The 20,002-nt window shown below is 42.6% G+C and overlaps 1 protein-coding gene across 3 annotated transcripts in view; it reads left to right on the plus strand.

Annotated features, from left to right (window-relative positions):
* Window positions 1-20,002, plus strand: part of kif3a (kinesin family member 3A) — a 97,310-nt gene that overhangs the window by 35,651 nt on the left and 41,657 nt on the right. For all 3 annotated transcript variants that reach the window (XM_068043935.1, XM_068043933.1, XM_068043934.1), the window contains exons 7-9: window positions 5,272-5,469; window positions 10,598-10,772; window positions 10,857-10,952. In XM_068043935.1, coding sequence (XP_067900036.1) covers window positions 5,272-5,469; window positions 10,598-10,772; window positions 10,857-10,952 — 469 coding nt within the window. The remainder of the gene's footprint in view (window positions 1-5,271; window positions 5,470-10,597; window positions 10,773-10,856; window positions 10,953-20,002) is intronic.

Here is a 20,002-nt window from a genome sequence, read left to right on the forward strand (position 1 = left end):
CTGCTATTTCTTCCTTAATAATGGACTCTAGCATTTTCCCAATGACCGATGTTAGGCTGACTGGCCTATAGTTTCCTGCTTTTTGTTTCCCTCCCTTCTTGAACAGGGGCATCACATTAGCGGTTTTCCAATCTGCTGGGACCCTCCCGGAATCCAGTGAGTTCTGGAATATTTCAACCAATGCCTCCCCTACCTCTGCAGCCACTTCCTTTAAACCCTTGGATGCAGGTCATCAGGTCCTGGCGACTTGTCTGCCTATAGTCCCATTAGTTTGTCAAATACTTTGTCCCTTGTGATCGAGACTGTTACAAGATCTTCCCTCCCATTAGCTCCTTGCTTATCTGATATCTGTGGGATGTTTATAGTGTCCTCCACCATGAAGACCAATGCAAAATATTGGTTTAAATTGTCTGCCATTTCCCCGTTATCAATTCTCCAGTTGCATCCTCCAAGGGTCCCACACTCACTTTAGCTACTCTTTTTATATACCTGTAGAAACTCTTGCTGTTTGTTTTTATATTTCTTGCCAATTTACTTTCATAATCAATTTTCTCCCTCTTTATTAGCTTTTTAGTCATCCACTGCTGATTCCTAAAAAAAATTCCAATCCTCTGGCCTACCACTAGTTTTCTCTGCTTTGTATGCCTTAGTTTTTGATTGGATACTCTCTTTGATTGCCTTTGTTAACCACGGGTGGTTAATCCTTCTCATCGAGTCCTTCTTTTTGACCAGGATAAATTTTTGCTGAGCATTATGAAATATCTGCTTAAATGTCTGCCACTGTTCATCCACTGACCTTCCTCTTCGTCTATTTTCCCAGCCTGCTTTAGACAACTCTTTCTTCATACCTCTGTAATTGCCCTTGTTTAATTTGAGGACGCTGGTTTGAGACCCGAGTTGCTCGCCCTCAAACTGAATTTGAAATTCTACCATGTTGTGATTGCTACCCCCTAGAGGATCTTTAACTACGATATCTCTTATTAATCCTACCTTATTACACATTACTAGATATAAAATAGCCTATTCCCGGGTAGGTTCTGTAATGTATTGCTCTAAGTAACAATCCCTGATGCACTTTACAAATTCGTCTTCCATGTTATCTCTGCCAGTCTGATTTGTCCAGTCAATATGCAGATTTAAATCACCTATGATAATTGTAGTGCCCTTCTTACATGCCTCCATTATTTCCCAATTTATACTTTGTCCTACAGTGAGGTAACTCTTCGGGGGCCTATATAGGACTCCACCTGTGACTTCTTCCCCTTGCTATTCATTATTTCCTTATTTGTATCTGTCTTCACCATAGAAGATACAAGTAACATCCCAGAAAATAGCTGTAAATTAGGAAATGGACGGGAAGGAGGAACTCAAGAAAATTACAATCACCAGGGAAGTGGTACTGAGCAAACTTTTCTTTCCCGTTGGAATATATCTATTCTGTGTATTCTGAAATAGCCCCTTAAATGTCTGCCGCTGCATCTCTATTGACTTATCCCTTAACCTACTTTGCAGCTCACTTTTGCAAGCTCTGCTTTCATGCCCTCATAATTGTCCTTATTTATGTTTAGAATACTAGTCTTAGACCCACTCTTCTCTCCCTCAAACTAAATGTAAAATTCAATCATATTATGATCGCTGCTGCCCCGGGCACCTTCACTATGAGGTCATTAATTACTCCTATCTTGTTGCACAATACCAGGTCTAGTATAGTCTGCTCTCTTGTTTGCTCCAGAGAGCTGGCTGACAAGTCTCGGGTCCTGATGGACTTCATCCTAGGGTCTTAAAAGAAGTGGTTAGTGAGATAGTTGATGCGTTGGTCTTAATTTTCAAAATTCCCTAGATTTGGGGAAGTTTCCATGAGGTTGGAAAATAGCCAGTGTAACTCCTTTATTCAAAAAGGGAGGGAGACAGAAGGCAGGAAACTACAGGCTAGTTAGCTTAACATCTGTCATAGGGAAAATGTTAGAAGTATTATCTAATGTACTTGAGGAAAGGAAATCTGCCGTCCGTCCCTGGTCAGGCCTACATATGACTCCAGACCCACAGCAATGTGGTTGACTCTTAAAGTGCCCTCTGAAATGGTCTAGCAAACCACTCAGTTCAAGGACAATTAGGGATGGGCAACAAATGCTGGCCTAGCCAGCGACGCCCACATCCTACAAAGACAAAAAGAAAAAATTAATAAAGATGTAGCAGGGCACCTAGAAAAATTCAAAGTAATCAGGCAGAGTCAACATGGTTTTGTGAAAGGGAAATCATGTTTAACCAATTTATTGGAGTTCTTTGAAGAAGTAACACATGCTGTAGATAAAGGGGAACTGGTGGATGCACTGTACTTAGACTTCCAGAAGGCATTTGATAAGGTGCCACATCAAAAGTTATTGTGGAAAATAAAAGCTCATGGTGTAGGTGGTAACACATTGGCATGGATAAAAAATTGGCTTGCTAACAGGAAACAGTAGGCATAAATGGGTCATTTTCTAGTTGGCAAGATGTACTGAGTGGTGTGCCACAGGAATAAGTGCTGGGGCCTCAACTTTTTACAATTCATATAAATGACTTGGATGAAGGGACCGAAGATATGATTGCTAAATTTGGTGATGACACAAAGATAGGTAGGAAAGTAACTTGTGAAGAGGACATAAGGAGGCTACAAAGGGATATAGATAGGTTAAGTGAGTGGGCAAAGATCTGACAAATGGAGTATAATGTGGGAAAATGTAAAATTATCCATTTTGGCCGGGAGAATAAAAAAGAAGCATATTATCTAAATGGTGAGAGATTGTAGAGCTCTGAGATGCAGAGGGATCTGGGTGTCCTAGTGCATGAATCACAAAAGGTTAGTATGCAGATACAGCAAGTAATTAGGAAAGCTAATAGAAAGCTATTTTTTATTATGAGGGGAATTGAATACAAAAGTAGGGCGGTTATGCTTCAGGGGCATTGGTGAGACCACATCTTGAGTACTGTGTACGGTATTGGTCTCCTTATTTAAGGAAGGATGTAAATGCATTGGAAGTTGTTCAGAGAAGGTTTACTAGACTAATAACTTGAATTGGCGTGTTGTCATATGAGGAAAGGTTGAACAGGCTAGCCTTGGATCTGCTGGAGTTTAGAAGAGTAGGAGGTGACTTGATTGAAACATATAAGATTCTGAGGGGTCTTGACAGGGTGGATGTGGAAAGGATGTTTCCTCTTGTGGGAAAATCTTGAACGAGGGGTTACTATTTAAAAATAAGGGGTCGCTCATTTAAGACCAAGATGAGGAGAATTTTTTTTTTCTCTGACGGTCGTGAGTCTTTGGAACGCTCTTCCTCAAAAGGCAGTGGAAGCAGAGTCTTTGAATATTTTTAAAGCAGAGGTAGATAGATTCTTGATAAGGGGGTGAAAGGTTATTGGGGATAGGCAGGATTGTGGAGTTGAGGTTACAATCAGATGAGTCATGATTTTGTTGAATGGCGGAGCAGGCTTGAGGGGCCAAGTGGCTTACTCCTGCTCCTAATTCCTATGTTCGTAATCACTTCCGGATTTACTTCATCTTCTCTTTTAACTCTTGCTGGTGTTCTCCACTTTGGAAGTTGACTGTTTATGCTTGATTAAAGTTTTTTAAAAACATGGTAACTCACTTGAACACTATTCCAAGTTGTGCTGTGGTATTATTAAACATTTCGCAATGTATTGTTTTACATAGCTGCTAAAATTGCCATAAATTAAAAAAAAATCCTGACTCCCCAAAGCCTCTCCATAACGTATAAGGTACAAATACGGTGTGTGATGGAATACTCCACTTGCTTGCCTTTGTGCATGTGCAAAAGCACTCCATAAATTCAACACCACCCAGGACAAAGCATTGCTTGATTGGAGCAATATCCACTAGTTTAAACTTCCACTTCTTCCAACACTAGTGCACCATATGTACTGTGCATAGGATACACTGCATTGTTCCCAAGGCTTCATCAACAGCACCTCCCAAACCCACAATTTCCATTATCTAGAACGACAAGGGCAGTAGGTGAATTGGAGTACAATCACCTCCAAGTTCCTTCTGCCAGCCTAACAGGAACATACACTACTGTTCTTTCATTGTTGCTGGATCAAAATTCTGGAACTGGCAGTGTTGGTCCTGGCCTGATCTCTCGATGGGCTTCTGCTTCTACATTGTTTTTATTTAGCTCTCAGCTTTGATGTTTCAATATCTGCCTGTGGATTTTTCTTTAATATCTTTAGCTCATTTTTTGAGTTTTTTCCCAGGAGGTTGCTAGGAAGCTTTCTTTCTCTCAGACACAGTCTTGCACACTGACTTCTACTCCTCCCCTTCCTGAACTAGGCACTCATTGCTACCTATTCCCTGATATCAAGGAGCAAGGTGGTATTGCTGTCATAGATTTCTGATCTTGGAACAATTGAGTTTTCTGCCTTTGCAGCAAAAACAAATCATTAAATCCATGAGTGTACTGGTGGGCAAGTAAATTACGAAGTCAGTCTCGACCTAAGATAGCTGCCCGATGGATTCTCATTGGAAATCCACAGGGTGAGATGAAAGTTTCATTCCTCTTCCTTTTGTTGTCAAAACACACTCTTGTAGTAAATTGCAAAATTATATGTTCTATTTATATTCATAAATAAAATCTGCAAAGACATGCAGTTAAACTTTGGTGGAATTATTACCCTATCCATCCTCTCTCACTTGCCCCCTTCCCTACTCCACCCCTTACCATCCTCCCCCGGCTTCACCTCTCCCTATCCTCTATCAACCTTTCCTCCACAACTTGCAGGAAGGAGTAACTGTACTGTGACAAGCTTACCTATAGTTTCCATTATAGACATTGACATGCAAATGTATAATGGAGGTATAAAAGGGCAAAATGCATGACTTTAAAATGGAAAATAAATTACATCTACACTCCTTGTTTTGAATAACTGACAACAAACGTACTGCGTGCGTGTCATTTTGCACAGTTAACCTTTTTTCTCAAAATTAAGTTGAATTTTATCCTTCAGTATTCATGGTCTGTTCATAATAGGTAAATAAAATTTAGTACAGATTTAAAAATTCTAATGAAACATGCGCATCCAAAATGTCATGATCTGGTCTTTTCTCTTTATAATGTGCATTTCAACATTTTCCATTTTGATTTAAATAAAAATGAAGATTTTTTAAAAGTATATATCAGATACAACTTTTTATAATCACAAAAATGAAAAGTAATGAGCACTTTTACAACAATGTGTTGAGTATCAAAGGATTGATCCCATCATCTTTGCTTGCAGGGTTCAGAAAGACAAGGCAAGACTGGAGCCACAGGACAACGATTAAAAGAGGCAACAAAGATCAACCTCTCATTGTCCACCCTGGGTAACGTTATCTCCGCTCTTGTTGATGGTAAAAGTACACATGTGCCCTACCGTAACTCTAAGCTGACACGTCTACTCCAGGATTCATTGGGAGGCAATTCAAAGACTATGATGGTATGTCTTTTTTCCTTCTATTATTACATATAATGCGTTGAGCATAATTGATGTAAATTTTGTGAAATTAGACAATAATTAACAATGTGAACAGCATCTGCTCTGACAGCTAATTGCTTACATAATTCAGAAGCCATCTTGTAAAATGTGGTTAACTAAGTACAATTGTACGATTCTTATGTTATTAGATCTTTACGTACTAAGGGATATAGGGATAGTATAGGAAGGTACAATTGAGATAGAAGATCAGACCCGATCTTGTTGAATGGAGTAACAGCCGCAACCGGCCACATGGCCTACTCCAGCTCCTATTACTTATGCAGCACTTCTTAGCTAAATATGCTTACATCACATAGGATTATATAGGAAGTATGGCCCAGAAATAGGCCATTTGGCCCATCCAGTCCATGCCAGTCTTTATGCTCCATTTGAACCTTCTCCTATATTTTCTCATCTAAATCTATTAGCATAACCTTTTATTCCCTTCTCCCTCATGGTTGTCTAGTCTCCCCTTAAATGCATCAAGATGATTTACTTCAACTGCTCCCTGAGGTAGCAAGCTCCATATTCTCACCATTCTTTGGCTAAAGAAGCTTTTTCTGAATTCCCCATTGAATTTCTTTGTGACTATCCTATATTGATGGCCTCTGGTGATGCTCTTCCCCACAAGTAGAAACATTCTCTCTGTATCTCTATATCCTTTTTATAATATGGCGACAAGAAAAGCACATAGTTCAGTTAAGTGTGGTCTAACCAAGGTTTGCTACAGATTTAGCATAATTTCCCTATTTTTCAATTCTATCCCTCTAGAAATAGTGTTTTGTTTGCCTTTTTATGGCTTTGCTAACCTGTGGTGTAACTTTTAGTGTTTGGTGTATTTGTATTCTGAGGTCCCTTTTGTTCCTCAACAGTGGCGCAGTGGTTAGCACTGCAGCCTCACAGCTCCAGCGACCCGGGTTCAATTCTGGGTACTGCCAGTGTGGAGTTTGCAAGTTCTCCCTGTGTCTGTGTGGGTTTTTTCCGGGTGCTCCGGTTTCCTCCCACAGCCAAAAGACTTGCAGGTTGGTAGGTAAATTGGCCATTATAAATTGTCCCTAGTATAGGTAGGTGGTAGGGAAATATAGGGACAGGTGGGGATGTGGTAGGAATATGGGATTAGTGTAGGATTAGGATAAATGGGTGGTTGATGGTCGGCACAGACTTGGTGGGCCGAAGGGCCTGTTACAGTGCTGTATCTCTAAACTAAACTAAATTAAACCCCACCTAGACTTGCACCTTCCACGTAATAAATGGCCTTCCCGTTCTTCCTTCCAAAATACCCTACCTCCCATTTATCTATGTTGACCTTTGTTTGAGAATTATTTGCCCATTCTGCAAGTTTATTAGTGTCCTCCTGTAACTTCTTGTAGTCCTCCTCGGTGTTGACTTCCCCCCCGCCCCCACCCTAAATTGTGTTTTTGATTCCAAAGTCCAAATCGTTAATGCAAATAGTGAACAGCAGTGGTCCCAGCACTTATGCTTGTGGAACACCACTACCCACCCTCTGCCTTTGTGAATAACTACCCTTTACTCTCACTCTCTGCTTTCTTTCTTGAAATCAGCTGGCAGTACATTCTGCCACTTGTCCCGACTCCATATTCTCTAACCTTATTCATTAGTTTATTATGGGGTATCTTATCAAAGACCTTTTGAAAATCCAGCTAAATTTACTGCATTACCATTGTCTACTCTCTCTGTCACCTCTTCAAACAATATAATAAGGTTGGTCAAGCACAAATTTCGCTTTTGAAATACATGCTGACTATGAATTATTATATTTTTCTTTTCTGGGCATTCTTCTATTCTCTCCATGAATAGGGATTCCATTATTTTTCCTACCATCAGTGTTAAGCTGGTTGGTCTGTAATTTCCTGGGCATGTTCTATCCCCTTATATATAGATATTACATTCAATATCCACCAGTTCTCTGGCACAAGCTTTTTCTTACAAATTATGAAGTATGTCTAGTAAATATTAACTTTGTAGTAATGCCTCTACTATCTCTTCCTTAGATTCTTTTAATACATTCTGCTATAATATAATAGCTACAACAGGTAAAAAATATTCTTTAGGCTTTTATCTATCACATATAATGTTAAACCTGTTTTGCAACTTCCTCTATGTCCTTTTTATAGTACTGCAACCAGAGCTGCAAGCTAAGTACTCTAAGTGTGGTCTAACCAAGGTTCAATGCAGCAAAACAGCGAGCCATTGTAAATGGTTGTTTTTCAGACTGGAGGATGGTAGGTAGTGATGCTCCCGAAGGGTCACTGATGAGACCACTGCTTTTCTTGATATGGCTTGAATTTTGGAATACAGAGTAAATTTTCAAAATTTCCCAATGATACCAAACTTGAAGGTGTGGCAAACAGTGAGGATGATGCTAATCGACTGCAGCAGAACATAGGTTAGCAGAATGGGCAGATAAGTGGCAGATAGAATTTAATACAAAGAAGTGTGAGGTGATGCATTTTAGTAGGAGGAATGGGGAGAGGCAATGTAGACTAAATGGCACAGTTCTAGAGTGTGAAGGGACAGAGGGACCTGAGGGTTCTTGTGTGCAGATCGTTGAAGGTGCAAAGCATCTGGGATCTTGGGCTTCATAAATAGTGGCATTGAGTACAAAAGCATGGAAGTTCTGCTGAACCTGCATAAAGATTTGGTTAGGTCACAACTAGAATATTGTCACCAGTTCTGGTCACCACACTTTAGGAAGGATGTGAAGGGCCTTGAGAGGGTGCAGAGGAGATTTACTGGAATGTTTCCAGGGATGAGGGATTTTAGCTACGAGGTTAGGTTGGAGAAGCTGGGCTTGTTCTCCTTGGGAAAAATGCAGATTGAGGGGACATTTGATAGAGGTGTGCAAGATAATGACAGGTTTAGATAAGGTAGACAAAAAAAGCTGTTCCCATTAGCTGATGGTATAAGGACTAGGGGACACAGATTGAAGGTTCTGGGCAAGAGATGCAGGGAGGATGTGAGGAAGAACTGTTTTATGCAGCAGTGATAATGACCTGAAACTTGCTGCCAGCGTCATAGAAGTGGAGACGATCAATGATTTCAAAAGGAAGTTGGATGGACACTTGAGGGAAATGAACGTGCAGGGTTGCAGAGATAGAGGGCTGGAATTTATACTTCCACCGCCGTAATCAGCAGTGGATGAAAACAGTAGCTGTCCGCCCGTGCGATTTTAAGCGCGGCGGCTCGTTTAAATAGCCGGGGCAGACCGTCCACCCCGATGACGTGGAGGGGGCGGACGGTCCGTCCCCGGTCATGGTGTCAGCAGCCTTTACGCAGGTGCTGATGTACTTTTTAAAGGACTTTAAATATTTAAAGATATGTTGATTTTTAAAAAATTTAATAAATTGATCCTTACACTCTCCCACCCCCCAATAACCATAGAATTAAATACCTGCCCTCTCTCCACCCCCAAAAACACTTAACTTGTGGATGACCTTTCCCCGCCGAAGTTCTTAAACTTTACACTTTACCCTTTCCCACCATCCCCTGCACCAATGAAATGTCGTCAATGCCTCTCCTCCTCACTCCCGCACTGAAAAACTTCTCCACTGGTGTTCCGCCTCGGATCCCCAGATGGGATCTGAAGGCACAGGAGTGCCAGCCACCCACCAATATCGCACCGGGACAGACCCGGGGAGCGAAAAGGTAATTTATTCCTTTATTTAAATTAATTTACATATTTAAATTTGCCTTCCGTCGCTGAGCGATTGGGAGGGGGTGTTGGCCACCAAGAGGCCTTGCCACCGCCAGCAATATTGGGCCAGTCCTTCCCGGCGGCGAGGCCCTTGGTGGGCCTCTGCCGGAGGCATTTTCCGCTCCCCTCCCCCGCCCTGTACCCCGATGTGTAAAATTCAGCCCAGAATGTGGGAATGGATTGGATTGGTCTGTAGAGAGCTGGCATAGACCTGATGGGCCAAATGGCTGCCTCCTGTGCTGTAATGGCTCTATAACTCTAAGGCCGGGATTTTACAGAGCTCCTGATGTCGGGCTCCGTGGTGGGGGTTAGGCCAGAAGATCGCTCCAGCAGCGGCCCACCCCAAAGCCCGATGCCGGGTGGGCCGGGCCCGATCTTCCCGGATGAGGCTATGTGGCAGCAAGCTCCCGCTACTGGACAACAGGCCCTGGATTAAAATATTCAAATTAACAGAATGCAAACATTTAAATAAAATTGACACCAATGTTACCGTCGGGCTGCGATCTTCTGAGGAATCGTCTGGGGAAAGCAGGTGCTGCAGTGGTGGGGAAGAGGGGAGCTTAAGAGTTTTAGTGCGGATTGGGGGGGGGAGGGAGGAACGGGGTTAAATTTACATCATTCATGTAGGGGAAGGTGGAAGGGGTGACCTGTGCACTTTGTTCAGTTTGGGGGAGGAAGGCAAGTGTTTTTGTGGGGGTTGGGGGAGGAGGGAGAGGGCATGATGAATTTCATTGTTATTGGGGGGTAGGAAAGGGGTGGCAGATTTTTTATCAGTACAGTGAGTGGGGTATAACTTTAAAAATTTCAATTAGCTGGTAGGGCCAGCGTGATTGGGCGGCGGGGAGGGGATGGCCCGACTGGCATATTATTGTGTGCCTCCACAAGGAGGAACGTGGCGGCACAGCGGTGCGTGGTCCACACATGTGGGCCCCCATTTTGTCGCCCGCCGTCGCTCCCGATGGCAGGTACATAAGATCCAGCCCTAAGTGTGAAGGGAGGGGGTAGTGCTATGACTTAAAGTTTATCTACTTCTGGCTACAGGACTTTTGTTGAAAAGGTAATATGCAGTGTAGTTAGCCAAAGGGTTCATATTAACCGATGGACTATTTATTTTACATATGAAGTTTAGTAACTAGGATGTGGGTCCCTCCCAAACTCCTTTTTGATTTAATGACTTCCTTGGACCGCATCCCACTTGCAGCTAAATGGATGAGTAGACAACCTAATCCACGGCTGTGTTCACTTTACCTTGTTGGGAGGCACCTAATCTCCTCTGCTTGGCACCACCTTACTGAAAAGTAGCCAACATTGACAACTTAGCTTGCAAGATTGAACTTGCATCACCTTTTTCTATTCACATTTTTTCTTAATCAGTGTGCAAACATTGGACCAGCAGATTACAATTATGATGAGACCATCAGTACTTTACGATATGCAAACAGAGCAAAGAATATCAAAAATAAAGCCAGAATTAATGAAGACCCTAAAGATGCATTATTGCGCCAGTTCCAGAAGGAAATCGAGGATCTTAGGAATAAACTGAAGGAAGGTATGGATCCCTGATGTAGAGGAACTTTTGAGATTCTGATGAAATAGAAATATTTGATTAATTGAAATTTTTACTGATTTGCAGGGGAAGAAATCTCTGGTTCAGAAATGAGTGGCTCTGAAGATGATGATGAAGAAGGTGAAAATGGAGAGGGAGGAGAGAAGAAAAAGAAGCGAAGAGGTAGACATTTAAAATAAACTTGGATGATGTCCCTATTTAGTAAATAATGTAAATGGGGATAAGTGTGTTCCAATTTTAATGTGATAGTAAAGCTATGTTCTACAATGGATTTGTACTGCTCAGCAATAATTAGTTTTTTTAAAGTTTTATTTTGTTTCTCCCTTCCCTATTTAGCCTAGTTTGGATTGGGAATGCTGGTCGTGTGAAGTCTCAACTTATGTTTAGTTAGTGCAATGGTGCTCTATTTATTAAAAAAAGGTCTACATCAATGTAAAGCCAAGGATCAACCTTGTGGAGCTGTGTGCTTCTGTAGTAATATAGTGCCTTTATGTAATGCAGGAATTATATTATTTTTATTTATGTCTGGGATTTTTTTTCATTCTTTCTCTGCTTGTGGGGGTTACTGGTAAGTATATTGTTGAAATGTCACTGCCATGGAGCAAGGAGAAGCTACATGCAACTTTGCCAGCGAGTGCCACCTTTCATGTTAAGGCATTGGTTTGTGGAGTTACCTGAATTTGAGTGGGAAAAATCCTATCCCCAGTCATAGGTCAATTAGTCACACTGTCTGGTCAATGACCAACTGCACCTTTGATTACTGGAGTTCTGCAGATTACTTGTTTCAGTTATTAGAGCACCAAGTGGTGCAGTGGTTAGCACCGCAGTCTCACAGCTCCAGCGACCCGGGTTCAATTCTGGGTGCTGCCTGTGTGGAATTTGCAAGTTCTCCCTGTGTCTGCGTGGGTTTTCGCCGGGTGCTGCGGTTTCCTCCCACCACCAAAGACTTGCAGGTTGATAGGTAAATTGGCCATTATAAATTGCCCCTAGTATAGGTAGGTGGTAGGGGAATATAGGGACAGGTGGGGATGTGGTAGGAATATGGGATTAGTGTAGGATTAATATAAATGGGTGGTTGATGGTCGGCACAGACTCGGTGGGCCGAAGGGCCTGTTTCAGTGCTGTATCTCTAAATAAATAAAAAAAAAAGTCTGCAGGATAAGATTGGTACAATTCCAGTTTCCCAAAGTCAAGCAATTGCAATTCCAAAGAGATCCTACTTTCACCCATCCTTGACTCATCCTTCCTAGGCTAAAGTCACTCATTGGTCATTAGATAACCAACAGTGTAATATTGATCATTGATCAGGTTAAGGAGTAAGTATCAACAGCTCCTCCTGAATAGCATTTTGAGCAACACAACTGGCCATAAAATATGTGAATGCGTTGCCATCAACTTGACCCCAGTGTAGCCAAACACAATCCCTCATTAACAGTAGTTTCACCAGTTTGAAATGCAGAACTTCTGCAGCAGTTGTAAATCCAATCATGGTGGAGCCATAAATAATAGATCTTGTGTTCTTATACCTGGCTGTACTTTCATAGCTTATTGGTGCTGAGTTTCATCAATTTTTTATCAGCTATATGATGGCTATCTCACTTTGTGAGATAGGGGCGGCACAGTGGCGCAGTGGTTAGCACCGCAGCCTCACAGCTCCAGCGACCCGGGTTTAATTCTGGGTACTGCCTGTGTGGAGTCTGCAAGTTCTCCCTGCGTGGGTTTCCTCCGGGTGCTCCGGTTTCCTCCCACAGCCAAAAGACTTGCAGGTTGATAGGTAAATTGGCCATTATAAATTGTCACTAGTACAGGTAGGTGGTAGGGAAATATAGGGACAGATGAGGATGTGATAGGAATATGGGATTAGTGTAGGATTAGTATAAATGGGTGGTTAATGGTCGGCACAGACTTGGTGGGCCGAAGGGCCTGTTTCAGTGCTGTATCTCTAAATCTAAAAAAATCTAAAAGATCTTGTGATGGAATGATCTATGCAGGACACCATGTAATGTGCCAGCCATTTGATGTTCTCGTTGTCCAAATACAGTGAGTCCCAGGCTTAGTCATCACCAACAGACTTAACCAGATCCTCATGTGGGGCTTTAGCAAATCGTCCTACCTGCCATGAGGCTGATTTCCCATACTAGGATACAGGATTAAGGCGAGAGCTGTTCCTTCCTGCAACAGTTGTGCCTTTGTGACACAAATCGATTTTACAGCTTGGTCCTGGATCTTGCACGAGCTGAAGAAAACTCTTCTGTTGTATGGGTAGGAGTCTGAACCACAAAGGAGAACTTATTAGACATACAAGCTACAAACTACAAACTGGGACTTGGTCATTGAAAATGATAAAAAGACAGAGCACACAACACAATTCAGGAATTGTTTATATTTAAATATCTCCTTTTTATAGGTCGATGTTAGAGACATGCCAACATGTGCACCAGCAGTTTAAGAATAAAACAATGGCATGTATAAAAGATCACTATAGAATTCTGTGGTTAGCACACATTTCATTGTGGAGCCCTGTGTCTGTTTTCATTGCATCTACTTCATGGTCGGTCTTAAACCATGACCCCAAACCTTTTGTGGGACATTTGAAGGGTTCAGTACACTATTTACATTGATGCTTCCCTCTAATTTTGAAGAATTTTTTTTTTATTTCCAAAATATACTTTATTCATAAAAATCTGTAAAAATTACATTGCCAAACAGTTTCAAACAGCACCAAAAAATACAAACATTGCAAGAGAGATCAGTTTCCTTCAATACAATCATGAGTTGCCTCACAACCCTTCCATTTCATTTGTCATGCCATTAACATTTTTACATTTTACAGCAAATGAAAATTTTTCCTATACAGTTCGAGGGGCTTCCCATGGATCCAGCCCCTCAGTTCAGCTTGGTGAGGGACCTTACACTGTGGTCTTTCCCCATTGAGCCTTTGCTGCGGCTGCCCCAAGCTTTAGTGCGCCCCTCAGCACGTAGTCCTGAACCTTGGAATGTGCCAGTCTGCAACATTTGGTGGTAGACAACTCTTTGCGCTAGAAGACCAGCAAGTTTCGGGCAGACCAAAGGGCGTCTTTCACCGAATTGATAGTCCTCCAGCAGCAGTTGATGTTTGTCTCGGTGTGCATCCCTGGGAACAGCCCGTAGAGCACAGACTCCTGTGTTACAGAGCTGCTTGGGATGAACCTCAACAAAAGCCACTGCATCTCTTTCCACACCTGCTTTGCAAAGACACATTCCAGGAGGAGGTGGGCAACCGTCTCTTCCCCACCACAGCCACCGCGGGGGCATTGTGCGGAGGGGGCGAGACTTCGTGAGTGCAGGAACGATCTGACGGGAAGGGCTCTTCTCACCACCAGCCAAGCTACATCTTGGTGCTTGTTTGAAAGTTCTGGTGATGAGGCATTCCGCCAAATGACTTTGGCGGTCTGCTCGGGGAACCATCCGACAGGATCCACCGTCTCCTTTTCCCGTAGGGCCTTGAGGACATTCCGTGCAGACCACTGCCTGATGGATCGCTGGTCAAAGGTGTTTTCCCGCAGAAACTGCTCCACGAAGGATAGGTGGTACGGCACGGTCCAACTGCATGGAATGTTCCGCGGCAATGTGACCAGGCCCATCCTTCGCAACACCGGGAACAGATAGAACCTCAGCACGTAGTGACACTTGGAGTTTGCATACTGGAGGTCTACACACAGCTTGATGCAGCCGCACACTAAGGTGGTCATCAGGATGAGGGCCACGTTGGGTACATTTTTCCTGCCCTTATCCAGAGGTTTGAACATCGTGTCCCTCCGGACCCGGTCCATTTTAGATCCCCAGATGAAGCGGAAAATGGCTCGGGTGACCGCCACAGCGCAGGAGTGGGGTATGGGCCAGACCTGCGCCACGTATAGCAACAATGTGAGCGCCTCGCACCTGATGACCAGGTTCTTACCTACAATGGAGAGAGATCGCTGCCCCCACATGCTCAACTTTTGTTGTACCTTGGCTGCTCGCTCCTCCCAGGTTTTGGTGCACGTCCCGGCCCTTCCGAACCATATCCCCAGCACCTTCAGGTAGTCTGACCTGACGGTGAATGGGACAAAGGATCGGTCAGCCCAGTTCCCAAAGAACATGGCCTCGCTCTTGCCGTGGTTAACTTTGGCTCCCGAGGCCAGTTCGAACTGGTCACAGATGCTCATCAGTCTGCGCACAGACAGCGGATCCGAACAGAAGACGGCGACGTCATCCATGTACTGGGAGGTTTTAACCTGAGTGCCTCCACTGCCTGGGATTGTCACCCCTCTTATGCTCGCATCCTTCCTAATAGACTCAGCAAAGGGTTCAATACAGCAAACAAACAAGACCGGGGAGAGAGGACAGCCCTGTCTGATTCCAGATTGGATCGGGAAACTTTCCGATTCCCACCCATTGATTGAGACTGCGCTACTGTTGTTTGCGTAGAGCAGTTTGATCCAATTGCAGATTCCTAATTTTAAAGAATGAAATCTGCAAAGAAATTGCCCCACATCATGTTAAGACATCCACCTTTGTGGAGTTTGCTTGGAGTGATTTCCTTTACTCTTTACTACCATTTTAGCCACATTTTTTGCATAGTTTTTAACTGTGAGCGCTGCACAAGGTTTTTGTTTTAGGTCAACAACAGAGAAAGTTTGCATGTATATTTGAAATAATTGCATCTAACAGCATTATTGATTCTTCTTATTCCTCTCCTCCTTCAATTGTTTGGAATATTTGAGTGGAAGCATCTCCATAGACAGTGTCACTGCAGTCTGAGTCCCTAGCAAGGGATTGCATTTTAATACGATTGAGATAATTTGGAAGTACTTCTACCTGTTTTTTTCCAATAGATGATTTACTGCTTCTCAGACCTCTATTTAGTAGCTTGATCATGGACAGTTGGAACAAGAAAACACCAATATTACTCAAAGTTGAGATTCACATTTATGAGTCTGGTTTGGGGAAGGGAGGGAAGAATGGGAAAATAAACTCTGTCACAAACTACTGAGTTTATTGTTTTGAAACGTTTCTATGACTTTTTTTTTCCTTCACTATAGTTTCAAAATGGAATTGCATTTTTATTAGATGATGATCCAGGTCTTTTCCCTATCTTTCATTTATGACATACATCAACACTGCTAGCTGATTTTCCTTCCACAATTTTTAATCTTAACATTTACATTTGTGCAGAAAGTTGCATGCCTGAATATTTTTCTGCACTTGAAGCGAAAAGGTGGTTATGACTTACCTACTGAGCTAAATAGATAGATCAGATAAAGTTAACTAAATGGCTGTTTAAAAGTGGGGGCAGAATTTGGAAGTAAATAAATCACTTAAGTAATGTAATGGGTAGCACCTCAACTGTTGTATCAGAGGAATTTAGGTTAAGACCTTCCAGACATTTTAGTGTCAGTTGTGAGATCCATCCCCACACTACATCATTCTGTGCTCAATAAAATCTCCATCTTTTACTTTACTCTAACTGTTCCATTTTTGATTTAGTAATAATAGTCTTCTGCACGGAACTAATACACATCATCATAGCAAGTTACTAAGAACTTTGTAAAATGGCATATTTTATAAGGAATGCCAAGAATACCCAACAAGCCTTAGAGGACAGTTAATAATACATTACTTTGATATGGTAAATGGGTTGAAAATGGATAAAACTGGGCACTCTAACTTTTGTTATATAAGCAGAGACCTTCTGCAGGTAAATTATTGAACATAGTTGTATACAAGGTACTGAATTTTCTATTGTTAGTTTTCAAATGTGTACATATTTTGGACATCAAACTTGAGCATTTTGCTCCCCTGTCTATCTAAAACTACTGAATGTTCTAGTGTAGAATTTTATATATACACAGAAATCACATAGCTTTGAGATAAAATGAGACCAGATGTGTGTACACAAATTGGGTCCTAGCAATAATAAATAGTAAACTTCATGGACAAAATATCCAGTCTCAATAGAACAAATTCAATTTCAAAATGTGGCCCTCAGATCTGTGAATACTAGAAAGGTTTTGGGGAGAGGGGGGAGGAATCACTAATTAGCCTAATCAGTTCTCATTCAGAGTCGCAAATGCACTTAGGCCATTGGGACACAACTATAATTTTTTTTTTACCATGTACTCTGAGCAGGAAGTCCAGCAAGGAAGCCAATAGGGGCCAGAATAGAACCAAAAGTGTAAGGAGGCAAAACTGGTCTATGCCAGTAGCGTGAAATGTGTTCATAGCAAATCAGCAGCTGATTTTTCACCACGCCAGATCTTCTTCTCACTGAAGTACACTGAACGAAAGTTCATAGTCTTTGGAGATTTGTTTCCCAGTCTCACTGTCACTTTTATTTGGCTTGAAATTAAAGATTCTTGGCAATATTTTCAAAGTCAATGAAAAATAAAGACTGGCACGGTGAAAACTCAGCTGCTGATGTGTCACAAGCACGTTTCGTGCGACTGGTGTAGAACAATACCATCCCCTAAATTTATAAATTTATTTTTTACTTTACTTATGGGGCCAGGAGGAACAAGAGTGCTCCTTCAGATCCCACCAGGAACACTTGGGCCTCCCCGCAGATCACTGGTCCCTGTGATGTGGTCCATCAGCTGATCTTGCCGCTAACCTGCTGTCAGTGGGTGGCATCTAGGTTGCAAGATTTTCTGCCATGTCCCATCTGGAGCAAGTGAGAAGTCAACTGGCAGAATTTAAATGAGGTTCGGGAGTTAAAATAATTCAGACCTCAATTTTGGAACAATGGGTGAGTTTCGAACATTCACTGTTGCTCACCTGCCAAAAACTGGACCAGAGGTAAAATAGGGGCTAGAGGTTTGAAATTTGAGATGTTATGGGTTACTTAAGCAAATTTTGAGAGAACTAACATTCAAAATAAACTCAGTTCCATTGAATTATCTTGACAGTCCTTCACGATAGCATCTACTTTTCAAAATCGGTGATCTGCTTTTCATGATTGTTTTGTTTCTAGGTAAGAGTTGTGGGAAACAATATCCATTTTAACTTTTTCTTTTTCTTTTTAGAGAGTTCATGCTTGAGTTGTGGTCACTTCCATCTTCATTGCTTAGGCTATTGGAAATGCAGAAAATAATGATTTAATTTTGTGTCTCTTTTCCCTCCCTCTGTATTCGCACACTGCCTACCTGTGGCTTGCTAATTTCTTCCTAATTCAAGATCAAACAGGTTTGTGGGCTCACTTTTTTAACTTTCATTTTCAATGTTTTTTCTTTTGCATATATTTTTCTGTTACGGTCTGTTACAAAGGATATGATGCTACATACTTATATACAGCATCATATACCTATTTAATAACTGATAGGTGAACTGAAATGAACTGAGGTAGAAGCTGAACTAAAAGAGATATCAAAAGGATAACAAGGGAGATTAAAGTTAGGTAGTGTGAAGACATAGCACACTGTAGCCTCAAAGTACCGGACCATGGAGAAGTAGAATTAGATCATAGCTTGGGTTCCTGACCTCAGTCATACTGAAGTGGTGAGGGTTTTTTTAAGTGGAAGCCGGGGCTTCTCAACTGGAGGGAAAACTGAAGAGTGAGTATATTGCAGCGCTAGTGTACCTCCTTGTGAATGTTACAGAGTAGCAGTGGTGCAGGCTTTTTTTTTTATTCGTTCATGGGATGTGAGCGTCACTGGCTAGTTTAGTTTAGAGATACAGCACTGAAACAGGCCCTTCGGCCCACCGAGTCTGTGCCGACCATCAACCACCCATTTATACTAATCCTACACTAATTCCATATTCCTGCCACATCCCCACCCGTCCCTATGTTTCCCTACCACCTATACTAGGGGCAATTGCTAATGGCCAATTTACCTACCAACCTGCAAGTCTTTGGCTTGTGGGAGGAAACCGGAGCACCCGGAGGAAACCCACGCAGACACAGGGAGAACTTGCAAACTCCACACAGGCAGTACCCAGAATTGAACCCGGGTCGCTGGAGCTGTGAGGCTGCGGTGCTAACCACTGCGCCACTGTGCCGCCCATTTAATATCCATTTAATATTTAAAATGCTAGGCCAGCATTTATTGCTCATCCCTAATTGCTCTTGAGAAGGTGGTGGTAAGCTGCCTTCTTGAACCACTACAGTCCTTGGGGTGTAGGTGCACCCACAGTGCTATTAGAAAGGAGTTTCAGAATTTTGACCCAGCGACAGTGAAGAAATGGCGATATAGTTCCAAGTGAGGATAGTGTGTGGCTTGGAGGGGAATTGGCAGGTGGTGGTGTTCCCATGGTTCTGCTGCCCTTGTTCTAGGTGGTAGAGGTCACGGTTTTGGAAGGTGCTGTTGCAGGAAACTTGGTGAGTTGCTGCAGTGCATCTTGTAGATTGTACACATTGCTGCCACTGTGTGTTGGCGGTGGAGGGAGTGAATGTTTGTGGATGGGTTGCCAATCAAGCGGGATGCTTGGTCCTGGATGGTGTCAAGCTTTTTGAGTGTTGTCGGAGCTGCACCCATCCTGGTAACTGGAGCGTATTCCATTACACTCCTGACTTGTGCCATGTAGATGGTGGACAGGCATTGGTGGTTCAGGAGGTGAGTTAGTTGCCACAGAGTTCCTAGCCTTTGACGTGCTCTTGTAGCCATGGTATTTATATGGCTACTCCAGTTCAGTTTCTGGTCAATGGTAACCCCCAGGGTGTTGATAGTGGGGGATTCACGATGGTAATGCCCTTGACCATCAAGGGGAGATGGTTAGATTCTCTCTTGTTGGAGATGGTCATTGCCTAGCACTTGATTCAAAGAAGAGTGCAGGAGGGCATGCCGGGAGCAGAACCAGGCAAACCTCAAAATGAGATGTCAACCTGGGGAAACTACAACCCAGGACTGCTTGCGTGCCTAACAGCTATGAGCAGCATGCGATAGACAGAGCTAAGCAATCACATGACCAACGGATCAGATCTAAGCTCTGCAGTCCTGCCAAAATCAGTGGTGAACGATAGTGGACAATTAAACAACTAACTGGAGGGCGTGGCTTCACAAATATCCCCATCTTCAACGATGGGGAGCCCAGCACATCAGTTGAAAAGATAAGGCTGAAGCATTTGCAACAATCTTCAGCCAAAAGTGCTGAGTGGATGATCCATCTCAGCCTCCTCCTGAAGTCCCCAGCATCATAGATGACAGTCTTCAGCCAATTCAATTCACTCCGTGTAATATCAAGAAACCACTGAAGGA

Source organism: Heterodontus francisci, chromosome 12, assembly GCF_036365525.1.
Source record: "Heterodontus francisci isolate sHetFra1 chromosome 12, sHetFra1.hap1, whole genome shotgun sequence".
Classification (NCBI taxonomy): domain Eukaryota; kingdom Metazoa; phylum Chordata; class Chondrichthyes; order Heterodontiformes; family Heterodontidae; genus Heterodontus; species Heterodontus francisci.